Source organism: Onychostoma macrolepis, chromosome 17 (genome assembly GCF_012432095.1).
Source record: "Onychostoma macrolepis isolate SWU-2019 chromosome 17, ASM1243209v1, whole genome shotgun sequence".
In the NCBI taxonomy this organism is placed as follows: domain Eukaryota; kingdom Metazoa; phylum Chordata; class Actinopteri; order Cypriniformes; family Cyprinidae; genus Onychostoma; species Onychostoma macrolepis.
Genome location: NC_081171.1, coordinates 4791810 through 4812234, shown reverse-complemented (window position 1 = coordinate 4812234; position 20425 = coordinate 4791810). Strand labels below are relative to the sequence as shown.

At 35.5% G+C, this 20425-nt stretch overlaps 1 protein-coding gene across 2 annotated transcripts; it reads right to left on the bottom strand.

Annotated features, from left to right (window-relative positions):
• Positions 1-869: 869 nt before the first annotated feature.
• tonsl (tonsoku-like, DNA repair protein) lies at positions 870-20104 on the bottom strand. 2 transcript variants are annotated; one of them, XM_058750242.1, is made up of 28 exons: positions 19852-20104; positions 18111-18206; positions 17833-17975; positions 17572-17755; positions 17310-17439; positions 15578-15749; positions 15349-15463; positions 14979-15124; positions 14328-14480; positions 14084-14209; positions 11982-12177; positions 11359-11414; positions 11193-11282; positions 11007-11079; positions 10757-10920; positions 9957-10080; positions 9347-9561; positions 8800-9250; positions 6943-7133; positions 6431-6531; positions 6188-6344; positions 5140-5218; positions 4749-5056; positions 3852-4023; positions 3574-3749; positions 2187-2260; positions 1945-2078; positions 870-1372 (listed from the first exon to the last, which is right to left on the bottom strand). In XM_058750242.1, the coding sequence occupies exons 1-28, from the start codon at positions 19874-19876 to the stop codon at positions 1170-1172; spliced, it is 4254 nt and encodes a 1417-aa protein (XP_058606225.1). In that variant the 5' UTR covers positions 19877-20104; the 3' UTR covers positions 870-1169. The 2 variants fall into 2 exon arrangements, with proteins under 2 accessions (XP_058606225.1, XP_058606226.1); XM_058750243.1 differs by having other exon boundaries at positions 6943-7130.
• Positions 20105-20425: the final 321 nt, after the last annotated feature.

Below are 20425 nucleotides of genomic sequence, written 5' to 3'. Positions count from 1 at the left end.
ATCGAAGAACTTTCAACTTCTGATAACGCCAGAACCATCTGTGTTAACATTGGTGTTTGTTAAAGGCATTTGAAAGTTTAAGAATCCTTTCTTTGACAAATTGTAAATGCATAAGGCTTTTCGTTTGCTTGTTTGTTTCTTAAGGGCTTTTCACACTGCGCTCAAACAGATAGTTCATCCAAAAATGAAAATTACCCCGTTATTTACTCACCCTCAAGCCATCCTAGGTGTATATCACTTGCTAATTTCAGACTAATCTGTTATATTAAGCTTTATAATGCCAGAGAATGGTGGTCAAGATTTTGAAGCAAAATAAAGTGCATCCATCCATCATAAAAATGTGCTCCTCACAGCGCAGGGGGATAATATGGGGCCTTCTGAAGCAAAGCGAAGTGTTTGTGTAGGAAAAATATCCATATATATGACAGCTAGCAGCTAGAGATTATGGTCTATTAAGTTTTAAATATGGATATTTTTCTTACACAAATGCATCGATTCGCTTCAGAAGGCCTTTATTAACCATTTGGAGCCGTGTGGAGCTCTTTTTATGATGGATGGATGCACTTTATTCTGCTTCAAAATCTCAACCACCATTCACTGCCATTATAAAGCTTGGAAGAGGCAGGATATTAACCTAAATTATGAGCAGTGTGAGATGTGAAGCAAGATAACCCAGGATCCTGTTGACCCAGAGTTAACTATTTTAAGTGTGAAAAGTGCACTAGAGCTAGTTTTTTTTTTTTTGCATATTGTTGTATACTGTACAACTCTCTTTTTCTTTAAATAACGGCACAATAAATGCATGGAACTCATGTTTTGTGATGTTTTTTTCTCTGTTCCAATTTTTGGAGATACTTTTACAAACAGAGGATGCTTGAATTAATATTTATTGATCCGTTTCTTGGTCCATAAGCACCACACCACATACAATAATATCCCTTGCCCATTTCAAACTCATAATTTCTTACATTTTGCAAATAATCAGCAATAAAGACAATTTCCAGAAAGACTAAATAGAATAAAATGGGTTTGAGTCACAAGTATAAACAAATATACATGTCCATACAAATAATTACAATAAAAAAAATACATAATGACAGCACACATGCTACAATTAGACAGTATTTACAGAGTTTGTCCATTAGACTAATGCTACTGCCAGGAAGAGTTCACTGTGAAGGTGCGGTGATGCTCAGCATGCATTTGGAGTTGCGAGAAAACACATGCATGGGTTCTGATCTCCGTCTCCAGCTCTGCTGCAGTGCATCCTGGTCTAGTTTATTCAGACTCTGGGAGCATAAACGCAGGTCTCGGATGTGATCAGACAGACTGTCCAAACAAACATCAGCCAGTGGTCCCGACACCTGACAGCCTGCCATGAAGAACGAGAGGAACTTCAAACATAACAGGACACAGCAAGTCATTCACAACAGCAGCAATCATTATCAGTTTGTTAAGATGGCTGGTGACTCATCCAGCAATTCAAACTTTGCACAAATGAGCTTCTCAAACAGCTTTTCCTGTGAGATGCAACTGTATAACAAAAAAATATACTTTAAGTGTCACAATTGTCAGAAATTAAGTTAATTTGAAATCTACTTCATGATATGCTTTCGCAACATATACAAAAACCTTATTTTTTTGCAGCAATAAAATTTGTTACATCATATTCATACTAGTAATTTCTCTCATTTTTGATCAGATGCTCAGAAAGCAAGGTCTGAATTGTCAGTAAACCTATTACAGGAAAAATACTCTCAAATTCCATTTGAGTTTAAACATCTTTGCTTAAGTTCATCACCGTTTAGGGGTTTGAACCTACAACCTTTCCCTTACCAGCCTACAACCAAAACACTGACAGGATACAAAAGGAAAACACACAATAAAATGACAAATGAATCAGAGCTGACAAGACCTGACTATCAGTGGGCAAAAAGAAAATACCTTGAAGATTGAGATGGGTCAAAGGTCGTTGGGCCTCCATGAGGGCATCTAGGAGACTTTGAAGGCCAACTGAAGTCACTGAAGGGTTGGCAGACAAGTCCAAAGACACAAGAGAGGGACAAACAGGAAGACACCTAAAAATAACCAAAATATATACACAATAAGCTGCAAACTGAAATAAGCATATAAAAGATGCATTAAGCTTCGTTTCAGCACAGTAAGACGAGAGTTGAATGATTCACCTAGCGAGCAAGAGGACACTGTGGTCTGTGAGGCCATTTCCAGCCAGGTTTAAGTGCGTGAGTGGACAGTCACCCTGTAACCCAAACATTTAGTCAATATTATTTACCAATAACAATTGAATGATTCAAATTGTAAAGCAGAGATTAAACCCTCTGGTGCTCTTCATTTGGGTGTCACATTTGTGATCTTCACGGTCAAAAGTGACTGTTTTTGTTCTATAATATTTTTTTTTCTTTTGTATTTTCAGATAATTTCATGGTTCTAATGAATATTTATGCAATAATTATGATCAATTTCTTCTCATTGAAAATAATACAAACTTAAAATATATATATATATATATATATATATATATATATATATATATATTATTATTTTTTTTTTTATATTACTTTTCAATTAATGCAGTATTTCATGTTAAAATAGAGCCAATGCCTTTAAAATCAAATTTTTGAAGCCAGATTAGACAAATATTTATTTTTATTAAGTTGTGGGTTTAGATATATATTTAGACATTCTTTAGATAACTTTTTGTAAAGGTTTAGATTTTTTTTGCTCGAAATGTTGATTTGAAGCATCAGTTTTTTAATTATTATTACTACAGTCAAACCTGAACACAGAGAAAGCATTTTGCTACACAAAACATTACAATTCTATAAGAATGTAACAAAAATGAACAGGAATGTTTTATCAGAGCTTCATTCTTTGGTGTCTGATCTGATTTCAGTTTTCTGACTCGTTTTGGCTATATGGATATAGCCATACCAATTCATTTGAGTGCATAATTGTGTGTGTGTGTATGTGTGTGTGTGGATGTGCGTAACCCCTTCCTTGCTGTCCACTTTTTTACTGCATTGTAGTTTAATTATTGCTTTTGTTTTACATATTTGATTGTACACACAAAAATTGTGTTTTTGTCGATTTCCCATTCATTTTCTACGGTCGGTCATTTTTGAACGAACACCATAAGTGTGACAATTTTTTTTTTATGACCAATTAGCCTGCTCGAATCATGCCCTCAATTTTTTTGTGTTCACATTCTAAATGCCATAAAATTTACCAAGTTTCATACCATTCCGATGAAACTGTGATTTTTAAAACATTTTCTGTTTTGAATTTTCGCTGAAAAGTGACCAAAGTGCACCAGAGGGTTAAATGGCATCAGGGCTGAAGTTTAATTCCCAAAACCAGCCCACAACCCCATACTAAACATCTTAAGCACACATTCTTGTTTTTATTATTTGGAAAAGGGAACTGACTGACAGGTAGGAGCAGAGGTTGCATTAAACAAAAAGGTTAAGTCATGTCCCGACATTTTAAAAACACTGATGGATAATAATTTTTTTTTCAAATTTGACAAGTCTAAACTGGACTAGAGGGAAGTACTTGTGTCAGGTGTTTAGTGAGGATCTCCACAGCAGGCTGGTCAGATGGACCTCTACAGACTGCAGAGAGCTGAAGGTGCGTGAGACAGTGCATCGGTAATGTCTTTAACACAAGCTCGAAACCAGTGGAGCCCAGTGCATTATGGGAGAGGCACACTGACCGCATATTTCCAGTGCCTGTGAGAGCATAAAATAACAGACAGTACAGAAACAGCAAGATTTCATTCGGTTATCAAACAGAGGTCACTTCAGATCAGATGCATCTGATGGTGCACTTACTGGCCATGGCGTTGGCTAAGAGCAGACGGTGTTGCTGCAGGAAACGTGCGGAGAGGCCACAAGCTTGCAGGGACAGAGTGGAGAGCAGGGGACAGGCGGACAGAAGACTCGCTAATGCCTGTGTCCAGCCATCGCCCAGAGGATTCATGCTTAAATTCAACTCCTCTAGACACTACAGAGAGAAAAAAGTGAATATAAAAGAAGAGGAAAAAGGGAAAATGGATACAAAAAAAAAAAAAAAAGGAACAATTATGAAAACTCAAAACACTATATCAATGCATGTATAAAAGTATATTATGCAGTACTATTTTCTTAAGATGATGACCAACAAGTTCTCAGTGATCTGTTAGTATACATTTCATGATGTGTGAATTTCACATTTGTTCTTTTAGATTTGACCATTAACACCTTTCTTCATGAAACCACTGAACCAAAAAAGGGAAGCAGTTAATTTCTTCTCAGAGAAGAGCAAAGCTCCAGACCACATACTGACAAGACAGTCACAATTATCTGGTATTAATACTTTACACGTTTATGTTAGCTGCAGATCTCAATGACCACACCACTGGGTGACTCATGCCAAGATATGCTTGTTAAAACGCAGCTATATATATATATAAAAACAAAAAACACACTATGAAAAATGCTATAATTTGCTAAAAGTTACATTTATGCAAGTTATTATTAGTGTTTTTAAAGATGGTAACAATAGGGGAAAATAGGGGAAAGAGCTTAAACATGAGCTTTTAAATATCTTATCAACGGAATTCATTAAATAAATAAAAAAAATACAATAAGAAAAACTCCAATAATGGCCAATAACTGATATGAAAATGTCTGTAACGTCTGTTCCTAATAGATGATCTTATATTACTGGATGAATGAAAGTACACTTGCCGGGAAAGCAGCTTGACTCTTCGTTTCAAATGTGTCCGATGCTTTCTTGAGGCCCTCTCCAGTGATCTGACTGGCTGATATGTCTAAAATCCTCAGTCTGGGCATGGTGGCCGCCGCAGACATCAGTTCTGGAAGGAGGTCGTTGTTCAGACGGTTGGCAGAGATGCGCAGCTCCGTGAGGCTGGCCTGCAGCTTGAGAGCTCGGAGGAGAGGAGTCAGAGACGCTGGAGGCAAACTGAGTCCACAGACGTTCACACAGGAGCTGCTGTCCTGCACCTCACACAGCCGAGACACACGCCGGTTCTCTTCTAACACACACAATATGAAATATGAAAAAAAGCATGTTTTGTTATGAAGATCCCAGACTAGAAAGACACAAAGAGTCACTCACCCACTCCCAGACTCTGACAGGCTTTCCTGTAGCGCTCAGGCAGAGGAGGAAGATCCCATGAACAAACCTCAGCAAGAACCTGCAGCAGGTAGATTGACCAAAAGACGAAAAAAGAAAGGTTTACAATGGAAAACAACTTAAAGTGTCAACCGGTTTACCAAACAATGATACTGTATGACTTCAGAAGGCTTATAATACAGCACTCACTTTGTATGGACTACTTCAATGGATTTTTTTTTCTTGTTGGAGCTTGACACACTCTTTTGTTTAAACGTAAAAAGCAGTCTGGGCTACATTGTTAATACCATGGAACAATAAAAAATAATGATAATAAAGCTAAAAAATACAGAGCAACCAGAAATTACATACTTCAAATGCATCTAGAAGTGTTTTTAATATGATCATGATTATGACTAATACTACCTTTTGGTTTGTGTCCATCAAATTTCTAATTATTTAAATGATAGAGAAAAACCAAATGAGATGAAGTACATTTTTTTAAAGTTAAGTATTTAAATGACTATACCAATATACAATTATGATTTTGGTAATATTACTTGAGTGAAAAAATATTTATTTTGGTTTATGACATGGATTGTTCTGAAAATGTGATAAACTGCAGAATAGTGAGAGATAAAAGAGTTTAGTATCATTAATGTACTGTATGTCTATTATTTATTTTATTTTTATTATATTATATTATATACAAAACTATTATATATTAATCATGTTACAAATATTTTCTTATTGGTTGTGTCCATCAGGTTTCAAAAAAAAAAAAAAAAAAAAAGAGAAAAAATAAATAAATAAAATCAAGCACCTTTTTTTTTTTTATGTAAATTACTAGACTATACAATTATAATTTTGGTCTTATCACCCAACTGAAAAAAATATCTGTTTATTGTTTATTATTATTTAATTCTTTATTTTCCTAGCAAATCTTTTACTCCCACAATATGTTTGTTTTGCTACAATCCCTTTTTTATTGATTGTAAATTTTGGAGAAAAACCCCCCACAAAAAGTATAAAAATACACATGACCTCTGACCTCTTCATTGGTGTGCAGCACAGCCAGCAGTGGATCAGTGGGTAGGAGCAGAGCGCCCTCTTTCTGTAGGGACAGACGTGGCAGTAATCCACACGTCTGATAGTAACGTTGAGCGGCCTGATCACACAACCACGCCACCGTACAGCAGTCTGCCTCACTGCACAACACAACATATAACATCTACAATTACATACACTCATAACCACCAAACACTATCTGACACATACAAAAGCAGCATCAGACCTGTGTGGAACGGGAATCAAGAAGACATTGTCCTGAACTCTGACCCTCATCCTGATCGGTGCAGGAACATGGGCTGTTCTGTTCTGGAAAGATGCTGGTGGCTTTAAAAAAAACAATCATTATTTATTAATGGCAATCAAAAATGCATTCATTAATTATAACAGTCTAAACGTATCAAACACCATAAGTAGTATTATGCAGAAATAGAAATATTAGATGTTACTAACTTACTTCCTTTTTGACTAATTTGTTTAGTAACTGCCAAGAAGTGAATAGTGTTAAAAATGCAGGATAACTGCAATTATTTCCAAAACAGTAACTGAATACCACTTGATAAAATAAACATACAAAGTAATGAGATTATGTAATATCATATTTCAAAACTGTTTCATACCGCAAACAAATTCACATATTATTTAAAAAAAAATAGCAAGCACTATGCAGTATACACTACACAGTACACTAGCATGCCTTTCCAAACTCGGCCAATGATATAGTGTGATCTGCATTACCACTGACTGATGGGTAGGAGGTGCAGGGTCATGGATGGGCTCAGATTCTTGGATCATGATGGGACTCTGTGACCTGCTGACCTCCCTCCTGCCTAGAGTCACCATCCCGGGCATTTGATTCATCTTCACCTGCCGAGATTTATTAGTGCCCTTCTTCAGAGACAGACCCCTACTGGAGGAACTCTGAACTGCTATGAGAAATAGTGAGACATCAAACTAATTAACAATGGGCAATTAAACAGTTTAGCATCAATAATATCTGTATATTAATTATATTATATTATTAATATCATACAAAAATACTATTTTATGTCATACAAAACTATTCTATATTAATTATAACATTATATTATACAAAATATCTGATAGCAGAATGCAGCGACCGACCAACTAAAATCAAGTATTCCAGAAGCCATTTCATGAATGTTAATTTCAGTGTTGGTAAATGTTAGTTTTGAAAGCGTTCCAGGAAAACTGTTACATTGCCATATACATTATAATATAAGAAACTATTAATTATTATTAAAGGGGTCAAATGATGCTTTTTTAAAGATCATTATTTTGTGTATTTGGTGTAACAGAATATGTTGACATGCTTTACTGTTCAAAAAACACATTTTTCAAATACTGTACATTATTGTAGTTCCTCTATACCCTGCCTCTCTCAAACGCGTTATTGTCTACAAAGCTCCTCCTTCCGACAAGCACAGTCTGCTCTGATTGGCCAACTGGCACAGTGCATTGTGATTGGCCGAACACCGCAAGCACTCACCAGAAATGTAACGCCCCTTACCATAAACGCGAGCTTCAGCTTTCAAAATAAATGTAAAGAGAGTAAATAATGTCCTTAGTTTTACCATCGGTTCAAGCCCGAAAGAGGAACAGAGTCGCGTGACAGACACAGTGATGAAGCTCGTGTTTGCACACAAGCCTCCACTGTGATGTGACCCTGTCTCTCTCTCTCTCTCACACACACGATGCGCAAAACTCCGCATTTGAACAGTCAAAACATACTTACAGTCGCTGATTCAGAAGCACCAGATTGTCATAGCAAAGTCAGAATTACCTCCTCTTCTAGGTTCACGAAACGGTCGCCCATAAAATTTGTTGCTGTTCTGTTGTAAGTAATCTTAATGATTCCTAATTGCATCTACTTTTGGAAGGCCAAATAAAGTGCTTTTGCTTTCGCGTAGAAACACACAGTGTCTCCCTGACACGGCTGCATCAACACTACTGTGTTTACTGAAACCACACCTTCTTTCTTTGCATGAACATTTGGGCGGCGCAAATATTTCCACATCGTGACGTAGACATGTGGGGGCGTGTTTGAATGAGCCGTTTAGGGGTGCGTGGCAGAGTCTTAAATTTGATAAAGAATATCTCTTTGGTTTTGAGACTTTAGTCTTTGCAACTTCAGGGATCTTATCTATGCACAATCAGCTTGTAACACTCCAAAGAGAAAGGAAAACTTGAAATCGCATCATATGACCCCTTTAAAGAAGCTCAAAAATGTTAAAAATATTCATTGCTAAGATTTAACTTACCATTATTAATTAAAATTGTATAATATTAATCAGAAACTAATAATTAATAACGTTTAAGGTAATAAATGTAGTAGGTACTTGTGTTGTTTTACTTTATCATAAAAAAAATTTAATGGAGCTCAGAAATTAAAAGAAAACAATTATTGTTAGATATTAAATTTAGCATTTAATTAACCATTATTAAATAAAACAAACAAGAATAGAAAAATGACAAAGTGTAGCATTCTAGCATTCTAAAAATGAATTATTGTGATTGCATTATTGTGTATTCTTCATAATCATCTTGAATATGATTGTGCCGTATGTCACACACCTCTAGGTGGAGCTTCAGCAGATACTGAGAAATGATTCTGATTTCTGGAAGTTGTTTCGCGTGGGATGTTGTGCTCAGAAACTCTCCGTTTCTTCTTAGGCTGCACATCACTCAGGTCATCCTCCAGCCAATCATCTGCCAGATACTGGTCCTCTGGTACCAGCGCTGCTCTGCTATTGGCCGACACTGCTGGTGTGCTGGTAAAGGCCGGCTCTGATAGGCTCTGAGAGAAGAGACGGGACTTGGCACTGCCCAGGTTCTGCATGGCTTTCTGATACTCCAGTCTGCCTGATTCTGACTGTGGGGGCAACACGGCCTCTCTGAACTCAAATACAGAAGGCACATCCTGACTGGGTGGGAATTCCTGCGAGGACTGGACAGCTGGGGAACGCGGTCTTGGCCGAACGGGACGAAGAGGACTGAGCGAGCAATCAGAGTCGGAATTATTGTTCTGAAGCAAAAATAACAAATACAAATAACTAAATTAATTCTTGCTTAAAAATGTGAAAAATTTACTGAACAATTGTTTCAGAAAAAGCAACTTTACTCCATATAGAACATCTGCTTCCATCCCTCGCGGCCGGCGGGCCGGGCCTGAGGTGACCCTGTGTCCGGGAGTTGGGACGGTTGGAGCGGGACGGGGAGTGATCTGCTGGGGTGACGGCGGTGACTCTTGCAGCAGTGGTTCTGAATACTCAGCATCAAACAGCTGACTGTCCTGAATCTCCTTCTGCTGCCGTGGAAGTCCTGATACAACTGAGACTACAGGAGAAGACAAGAACTTTTAAGTACTGAGATTTATTTTTGAAGTACTAAAACTTAAGTAAATCAATTGTTCTTGATAATTCTGTCATTCTATTTTGGGTTAGTAAATAAGCCAAACTGGAGATTATCAGCATCAACCCAACATGTGATAGCTCCCACTTAATTAGTAATGCACATTTTCTGTTTTTTTTTTTCTTTTTGTTGTTGTTTTTTTAAATTTTGAGTAATTCTGAGTAATTCTTGTTCAAAATAAGAGTTTAATTAATTAGTAATTTTGTGAATGTCTCGTATCATCATTCATTAACATGTAATAATATATATAATAAGCAATACATTGTCTATCAACATATTGCAAAATAAATCTTAATAAAAGGAAATGTTCATCTCCTCACCGTCTCCTGACAGAGCTCTCTTGATGAGTTTTTCAGTCTCCAAACACTCTTGCCTTGTCTCTTGGTCCAGCTGTCGGCTGTAAGTCTTAAACCACTGACGCAAGGTGTCCAGAGGAGTGAGTCCCTGTAAATAAATATGTACATATAAGAATATTTTGCATAGAATCAGCAAAAAAAATTTAATAATATAATAATAATAATAATAAAAACAAATTTAAAAAAGAGATTCAAAACGGTTTTATTCATGAAAGGAGGGGTGTTTATGATAATGCTAGTTTAAGTAGTCTTGTATATGCCTGCCAAGGCTGCTCAAATGCACGAAACCATTTATTTAATCAAAATACAGTAAAAACAGTAATACTGTGAAATATTATTACAATTTACAATATTTTTTTATGTTTTAAAACATTTTATTCCTGTGATGGCATCATTAGTCTTCAGTGTAACATGATCCTTCAGAAATTATTCTAATATCATTCAAGCAATATTTCTTCTTATTATAAATGACGAAAACAGTTTTTCCTGCTTTATATTTTTGTTGAAACCGTGATACATTTCTTTCAAGATTCTTTGATGAACACAAAGTTCAAAAGAACAGAATTTATTTGAAAAATAAATCAATGTCTTTACTCTCACTTTTGATCATTTGAACATGTCTTTTCTGAATAAACGTATTAATTTCTTTAAATAAATTAAGTTAAATTAAAAAATGTTTATATATGAACCATATGTAATCAGACATACCAATTCACATCTATGTGTATTTGTTAATAGGTATGTGTAGCATGTGTTTGCCTGACCTTGCTGTTGCGAACAATGACTGACGCTCCTCTCTGTACCAGCAGTCGTGCGACACTGAAGTGGCCGCAGTTTAGTGTGTCATGAAGGGGTGTGACACCCTCACAGTCTCGACCTCCGGGGTCGTTTATATTCGCTCCACGTTCCAGCAGTAAAGCTACAATCTCTGAAATGAACAGATTTCAGTCTCTCTGATAAGCTCTCTTTATCTATATTATCTAATGTCCATATTAAACTTGCAGACTGCAGTACCTTGATGGCCGTAATTACAGGCCTCATGCAGAGCAGTCCACCCGCAGTAATCCCTCAGGTTAGCCGGGTGACCCTGTCAGAGAATAACACACACACACATCAAATACTTTCTCAAGAAAGGCAAAAGCACAAATCTTTTAAAACCATTTCCCTCTTAAAAAGTGAAGTAACATAAGCAAAACCCACCTGGTCAAGCAGGTACTGAACCTGCTTTAGGTTTCCCTCTATACAGGCCCTGTGCAGAACCGTCTCGCCCTTCTCATTCCGCCGGTTCCACTGCGCAAACAACACCGAACAAACAAGATCAGATGAGGATTTAACGCAACATAAACCACAGTCTCTAAGATCTCACCCTCTGCGTCTTCCTCCTGCCCATCACCATCTTATCGTAACCCTCCAGATCCTCATCTGCACAAACAGATTATTCACTCGCTCAGACACAAACGAACATCCTGATTACATGCATGAATAAACATCTTTATAACATCAAAACAAACTGGACCATGCCATTATTTTTCATTATTAAAAACACACTGCATAATTTCTTAATTGAACGTAACTTATAAAAAAAAGTTATTTTATTCATTGAAATGGAGCTAAATAAAATGTAAATATTACATGAAAGACTTAAACTAAAAAAATTAAATAAATAAAAAAAATTTGAAGGCTTGCCTTGGCAACTGAAATAAAATTTCAAAGTTTGTTGAAATAATAAATTGGCTAAAACTGAAATAAATTTATTAAAGCTAAATAGATATATTAATAAAAAAAATAAAAGCTAACAAAATAACTAAAACTTAAATGCATTAAAATAAAGTGAAAATATAAAAGCAAAGATTCATTCAAAATATTAATAAATATATATAAACAATACTAAAATAACACTGGTACAACTACAGTACTTGATGCATCTTATCTGCATTGCAGTAGGCCTTATTAAAAGCATTAAAGCACTCTAAGCTCTGTGTGTATTACCGGAGTCTGAGTACTGGATGTCACTGTCCTCCAGTGGTTCACTGTTCTCCACCTCCTCTTCCTCATCCTCCTCTTCACTGTCCTCCAGTCTCAGTCCATCGCGCTCACACAGTTCCATCAGTCGCGCTTCAGTGTCGTCACACTGTGAGGAGCCGCAGCGCCGCTGGGCCTGTAGCCACGCTCTCAAAACACGCCTCTGAAATCACACACACGGCAATTACATCATTCATCTTCATTTCACAAATACAATCACAAAGATTGTAGGTTCAACAACCGAGTCAAGTGTCTTCCTCAAGGGTACTATGGTTTTAATGAATGAATCACCCCTAAGGTTTTAACTCACTATTTTGGCTTAATAGGCCAGAGTATTCTGTTCATCTCTGATTTATTCATTCATGTAGAGGTCAGACTGTTTTTTCAGTCCCGCTCCAGCGAGGTTATATTCTGCACCCACCCGCAATATATTCACTCTTTGTTCACCCGCTGTCCGCTTAGAATAATTTTCTTCCCAACCCGACCGTTCCCGCTAAATATAGATCTCCTTTCCAGAATCTCACATTTAAATTTCCGCTACTAAAAGAAAGAGAGATAGGCTAACAAATAAAAGTTTAGTCTGCACAAAATTTTATTCGTCTTGTAAACGCAATAAAAAGTGTTGCAGAGAAAAAAAAATGTAGGTTGTACAAAAATAGCCTATTAGCTATTTTGTTCGTCTTGTCAAAATACTAAATTCATTAAAAATCTTGCTGTTAATACAGTAGGAAAAAAATAAATAAATAAATACGACATCTGTCATTTCAAATTATAGGCTAAGCAAAATATAAACAAATAGAGTTGAAAGTTCTTCAAGGACAGCGCAGCCACACTTTGCTCCATCCTTATTCTGCTCCGTAACTCATCAACAATCTGCCTGTTCTGTCTGAGGGCCATATATTCAGCACCGGTAGGCTACAGCCTGCTCTGAGCATCGTTACGCATCGTTACGCATGCGTTCATGTGTGTAGCGTGTGCATAACAGTCCTGACTGCAGTCTACCGCTGGTCAATAAGAATAAAGCGCAGATATGCTGTTTTGAAAGGACCTCGGGAACGGGATATTGTTAGACCGCCCACTCCCGTTCAAATTACACCAGAGTTACTGACCGCTTCATTTTATTCGGGAATTTAATCCCGCTTTGCAAGAAATCTGGTCGGGTCCCGCAGTTCCCGAGAGACAGCCGCGGGAATGCAGACCTCTACATTCATGTAATGGACTGTATCTATACTTTATATCATAGATTTAAAAAAATCTGTACTGTATACAACTCACTGTCATAAATGGCATATTCACTGTGTATATAATATATAAAATTAGTGTTATCTGGCCTTTACTTGAGAAATTTTGATTCCCAGTGCACACAGGTACCAGATAACTGAATTAAGTGTTGGTGATGCTTTTTTTTTTTAAGTTTCCTTTATTTGTGAACATAAATATTATAATAGGATTACAGAATAATGATCATTTATACACATTTTAAATGTGTTTTTTTATACAGATTTTTTTTTAATTCTTTTTAATTGGTAACACTACATGTTCCATTTGTTTCAACATTTACTAATACATTATTAAAACCAATATTATTCAATAGACTGATCTAACATGGTTTAACAATGAAGAGTATTTTTTATTAATGTTAAAGATTAATAAAGACTGCAACTTATGTATTGCTCATTGTTAATGTATTAAATAGCATTAACTAATGGTACACCATTTTTAAAGTGTTGCCAAAAAATATTTAAATATATTTAGAATTATTCATTATAATATATAAATAAATATTTTTATAAATTATAATATAAATTCACTAAATCATTTGATCAAACTGTTTAATTTTCAAATTATTTTAGTAAACATTTTATAAAATGAATATTAATTGCAGAAATCTTTTGCATGCTACCTTTAAATTAAATAGTGTGATATCATCTATATATCGGCCATCGGCCACCCTGCTTTCTAAATGATCAGCATCAGTCACCACAAATGTTGGATGACCACTAGCCAGTACCACTGTCAAACGTAAACCAAGCACATTAAACTAGTGTGTGAGCATTATTTTAACCAACCTGTAGTTTGTTACGTCCTGATCTCTCAGCACAGCTCAGAGCAGCACTGAAACTGTGATTGAGCGTCTCCATCGGCTGTCCAGTCTCCTCCTCACAACCAGCTATATTCAACCACGTCTCGCACTCCTGAACAACACAAGCACAAGAGAACGACTGAAAAATGAGGAAGTTTGTACAGTGTCACTCAGCTCTGAAGACAGTAGTAGGTAGTTTGTGAGGAGTTTCTCATCTCTGGCCATGTTACCTCTTTAGGGTTGCCCTCTCTCAGCTTTAGTTCTTGTCTGTAATGTTCCACGGCCCTGTGATGTTGTCGCAAATCTGTGTATGTGGCCGCCAACGACACGTAAATAACGGCTAACTCACGAGCAGGCTTCCCTAAAGCCTCTGCACACGCCAGCTGATACGCAAACACATGGGGTAAGAACTTTAAATTACGCTCACAGAAAAATACTAAAAATAAAAAAAACTAAAAACTAAATTAAAGTAAATGAAAAAATGAAATGAAATTAGTGCTGTCAAACGATTAATCGTGATTAAATCGCATCCAAAATAAAAGTTTTTGTTTACATAATACATGTATGTGTGCGGTGTATATTTATTATGTATGTATAAATACACGCCCATGCATGTATATATTTAAGAAAAATATGTTATGTTTATATATTACATATAAGAATAGAAATATATAAATATATGTGCATGTAAATATTTCCAAATATATGCTGTATGTGAGTGTATCTATATATACATAATAAATATACACACACGTATTATGTAAACTAAAACTTTTATTTTGGATGCGATTAATCGCGATTAATCGTTTGACAGCACTAAATTAAATGAAATAACTGCAATATATTAAAATTGTTTTTGGGTGTACTGTACATCATCTTACTTGTGTTTGATACGCTTCCAGAGCCTTGTTATAGCAGCCCACTTTACAGTAAAGATCTCCCAGCTGCTCTGACAGATCCATGGCCTCATGGGAAAACTTATCAGTCACTTCTGTCGCCGTCTGCTCCAGCTGACAGCCCCGGATTGCTGCATCAAACACACATCCAGTAAAACACCATGTCAGTGTCTGCTAATACTGTTATTAGAAGCCACAGTGCTTTGATTTAGCGTTTTCTAACTGAAAATCTCCATTATGTTCCGAGAGATCAGCATTCCGCCTTAAGCTGTGCCGCTTTACGAGATAAACCGTTGTCGGATCTCCTGATCTGACCAAATCTGTCAAACTCACTCACAGATGTTCTTAATCTCACCATGTTTGAAGTCTCTCTTGACGGCCTCACGATCAGAAGGCTGCTGGGAGCCCAGACAGAAGGCTTTCTTCAGAGAACGCCGCGCCGCCGCAAAGTCCCCAAGATGAAGCAATATCTGAACAGATAAACACCAAAAAAATCAATACACCTGTCAAAAGGGCAGGAAACAACAAACTACACGGGTAAAGACAAGCACATGATGATGATATTGCTGTTTGGAGAGTATCACCTTGCCGATGCTATGGAAGCACTCGCTCTCACTGAACTTGTCCTTCATTTTACGGGCGCATTCTTTCGACTGCTCGAAACAGCGCATGGCGCGCGAGTGCTGCCCGTTGCGGAAGTGAATGCTGCCCAGGTTGAAGTTGGCACGATACAGATCTTCTAGAAGGTTGTTTTTCCTGGAGGAAAAGAGGTCAGATATCCACAAAATGGTTTAATACCAACATAATATTAGTGAATTAATTCTACAATGAAATTTTCATCCTTTACTTCTAGTGCTGAAAATCAAATAATAAAAACAAATATTGTTTTATGTTATAAAACATTCTTAACCTACAAAAAAAGTCACCCTAATAAGGTTAAATGTAAATATATTTACATTTTATAATTATATAAAGTTTATAAAATTATTTAGTCATATACATTTTGTTATATAAATATTACATTTAAATTATTTTCAATTTGTTGCTTAGTTCATTTGCTGGTTTAAAATTTTACTTCTTTTTTTCTTTTTAACAATGATCAATTTTGGAAAGGGTTTTTGCTGCTTTATATTTTTGTTGAAACCATGTTACATTTTGTGTTTAGGTTTTTTTTTTTTTTTGATCAATCAAAAATTACAGCATTTATTTTTGATACAATATTTTTTGTAACATTATAAATGTCTTTACTGTCACTTTTGATCAATTTTAACCCATGCTTCCTGAATAAAAGTATAAATTTCTTTTTCAATATTATCCTGAATTTTTGAACGATAGTTTATCACAATTTCCACCAAAATATTAAGCAGCACAACTGTTTTCTACATTGATAATAATAAGAAATGTTTCTTAAGTGGCAAATCAGCATATTAAAATGATTTCTGAATGATCATGTGACACTGAAAACTGGAATAATGATGCTGAAAATTCAGCTTTCCGTCACAGGAATAAATTGCATTTTAAAATATATTCAAATAGAAAACAGTTCTTTTAAAAACAAAATCAATGTTTTTACTATATGTTTGATCAAATTAGTGCTGTCAAACAATTAATTGCGATTAATCGAAAATAAAATGTATTTGTTTACATAATATATGTGTGTGTGTGTGTGTGATATGTTTATACATTAAATATATAAGTTAAGTTAAGTTAAGTCGTGACGTATTGTCAAGTATGGTGACCCATACTCGAAATGGTGCTCTGCACACACACTGTGAACACACACCTGGAGCAGTGGGCAGCCTTGCTCTAGCGCCCGGGGAGCAATTAGGGGTTCGGTGCCTTGCTCAAGGGCACCTAAGTCATGGTATCGAAGGTGGAGAGAGTGCTGTTCATTCACAATCCCCACCTTCAATCCCTGCCGGCGCGAGAATCGAACCAGCAACCTTCAGGTTACAAGCCCGAGTGTGTGTGTGTGTGTGTGTGTGTGTGTGTGTGTGTGTGTGTGTGTGTGTGTGTGTGTGTGTGTGTGTGTTATGTTTATACATTAAATATATTTATATATAAATTTATACTGTATTTATATATACATAAATATACACAGCACGCACACATATATTATGTAAGCAAAAACTTTTATTTTGGATGCAATTAATCGCGATTAATTGTTAGACAGCACTAGATCAAATAAATGCAGCTTTGGTGAGCATAAGAGACTTTTTCTTTTCTTAAAAAAAAAAAAAAAAAAAAAAACTTTTGACCACTGGCAAACACTGCATTTTCACTTGTTTATAAAAAATAAAATAAAAAGTGTCTTACTCTGCGATGTAGATGCTCTGTCGTATGAAATCACTGCAGCGCTGCGGTTCCTTCATCCCATCATACACACAGCCCAGATTCAGCAGGAGACGGGCTTTCATCTCACTCAGCTCTCGTGATGATACGGTACCTGCACAAACAGAGATACTGTATACAATATCTCCTTTTTTTTTAGCAAACGTAGTACACATACTACATACTAGTAGTAGTATTCTGACCAGGTTAACCATGTAATTTTATATGTATAAATTCATTCTTTAACCTTCCAGGCGCTCATCCACAATGGCCAAACTCTTCTTGAATGCATCTTCCGCATGCTTCAAGCTGTTCCGTGAATTGTCCGAATCAAACAGGAAGAGGTATGTGCGTCCAATAGTGGCCAGAGCCCTCTGCTCCTCTGCTGCATCATGGACAGAGCGAGCCAGATTCAGATGAAGCCTCTGGTGCTGAGAGAGAAACTCCATATGAGAATGACTTCACTTCATGCAATCACTCCATTTCTAACTAACATGTACTTGCAAACCTTCAGAGCCGCTTTGATGTTCCCCAGTTCTGCATAACATTCTCCAATCTTCCTATTGGCCACAGCAGAGCCAATCACATCATGCAGAATCTCAGACAGCGCCAATTCCTTCCGATGCTCTTCAATAGCAGTGTGATAGTCACCTAGAAGACACATGAGCCAGGCTGATTATCACATAATACATAACATCTACGGGCCTTCAGGATGAGACACCAGAACTTTAACCATTAAGCCACTTTTATTATTAAGTCTACTAAGGGCTTCACTCTCTGTTTTACCTGTTTTAGCGTAAACCTCCCCGAGCTGATTGCACAAACTGGCTTCTTCTTTCAGGTTATTGCTGCTCTGAGCTTTACTCTTGGCCTTCTGTAGTACTGCGAACACATGAAGAAAGAAATGCAACTTATACACACATATTATATACATACATTTTGAATTATATACGCATGCACAATTACACTAAATCACAGTTGTTTAAATAAACACATTAACACAGTAAAGAGAAAATATACAAAATATATTGAAAATCAATAATAATATTATTTATATTTTTAAAAATATATATTTTTTAATTTACTGTGCAAATGTGTTTATTTGGTACTTCTTTAGTACAACTATAATTTAGTATAATGTAGTTTTTTAGTATAATTTAGTATATTATTCTAAACCATAATTGTTAAAATAAATACATATTAAATAACTATATATATTATAGCAAATTGTTTATGTGTATATAAATATATATATATATAAAGAGAGAGAGAGAGAGAAAAAAAACTCCAATGCTACTCAACCCTAAACAGAACCACTCAATTTGCCAATTATTTATTGATTAAAACATTTAAAGAAAGACAAATACTCTCCAAATACAGATTAAGTAACCATGATTTAGAAATAGAGAGGAAGACATAGACAAACATGGACAGAGCAAGAGCAGAGGATCTGTAGACACTGTGATCTACAGCAAATAGAGAACGAGAAACACTTTCTGCTGATTTCTCCTAAATATCACAATGTGAGGGAAACATTTCTCCCCAGATTTCCCCCCTTATCCCATCATTTACTGAACTTAGTGATACTGAGAAAATGCCCTTCTTACTTGGAGAAGATGATAACACAGCTGCAAAATATGTATTAACCATTCACAATGTTAGATGTTAAATATGATTAACTCGAAACGGATTTACTTTATCTTTTCATTTATTTAGATGGATTTTATTTATTATTATTTATGTTGTTGTTGTTACACATATATATATTATATATATATATATATATGTGTATGTATGTTAATGCTTTGGCAACATTGTGTTACAGTCATGCTAATAAAGCTTAATTGAATTGAAATCGAGAGATAGATAGATAGATAGATAGATAGATAGATAGATAGATAGATAGATAGATAGATAGATAGATAGATCATTTTAAACATAACTGTTAAAATATATATTATAGTAAATTTTAAATATATGTATAATTTACTATAAGTACATATAAAATAAATATAATTAATAAAAATAGTAAATATAACATTTACTATATGAATGAATATTTGCATTATATATATATATATATACACACACACACACACACACACACACACACACACACATTAGTACTGTCTAATGATTAATCGCGATTAATCGCTTCCAAAATAAAAGTTTGTTTACATAATATATTTGTGTATATGTAAATATATTTAATATATACACATAACATTTTTCTTAAATATATACACATGCATGTGTTTGTATTTATATATACATAATAAATATACACACTCATATATTACGTAAACAAAGACTCTTGGATGCGATTAATCGCGATTAAACGTTTGACAGCACTAATATATAGTTTACATATGTAAACAAACAAAAATCAAACAAATAAATATGTGTGGATGACGTGGGTTACAATAAAATACACATTTTTTTCATCAGTAGTGAACAATAAATGACAATAAATCACAGCCGATGCCCAAAAATAATATTATCTACGGATTTATGGAAAACAACTTACGCTTGATCTCTTTTGTAGACGTCATCCTGTGCACTTAGCAGGATCTCTACAGCCGATTACTGCAAACTCACGCGCATCTAATGAATAACAAACACTACCGGCGCGCCAACAGCTGTACAACTATAAAACACGTCCTCATTGATCGCTTTACAGAGGATTTAAAGCTGATCAATGCTTATGATCGTCTATATTCATTGAGGTGTTGATTCTTTCAAAGCGGCGCGCCAAAGTTCACGATACGGAAAAATTGAAAGACGCTGATTGGCTAGTGTAGTTGACGTCAGGAAGCTCCCACAATGCTCTTCGTTAAAATGTCCATATCGAGTGGCCATCTTGATGAGGACGTTAACGTTCCGTTTTTTTTTTCAGTGAAATGTTAACTGAAAAGCCACATAAGCCGGTGAAGTAAACATATATGGTTAGAAAAATGTGTTTATTTAATTTATTCTAATTATCAGTAGTCTCAATGATATTTATTGAATATCGTTAATGTTATAAAATGCTTAAACCAAGTTTATTTGAGAGTAACAGGTGTTACTATTATGAATTAATGAGACTCAAGCGTTGATAATCA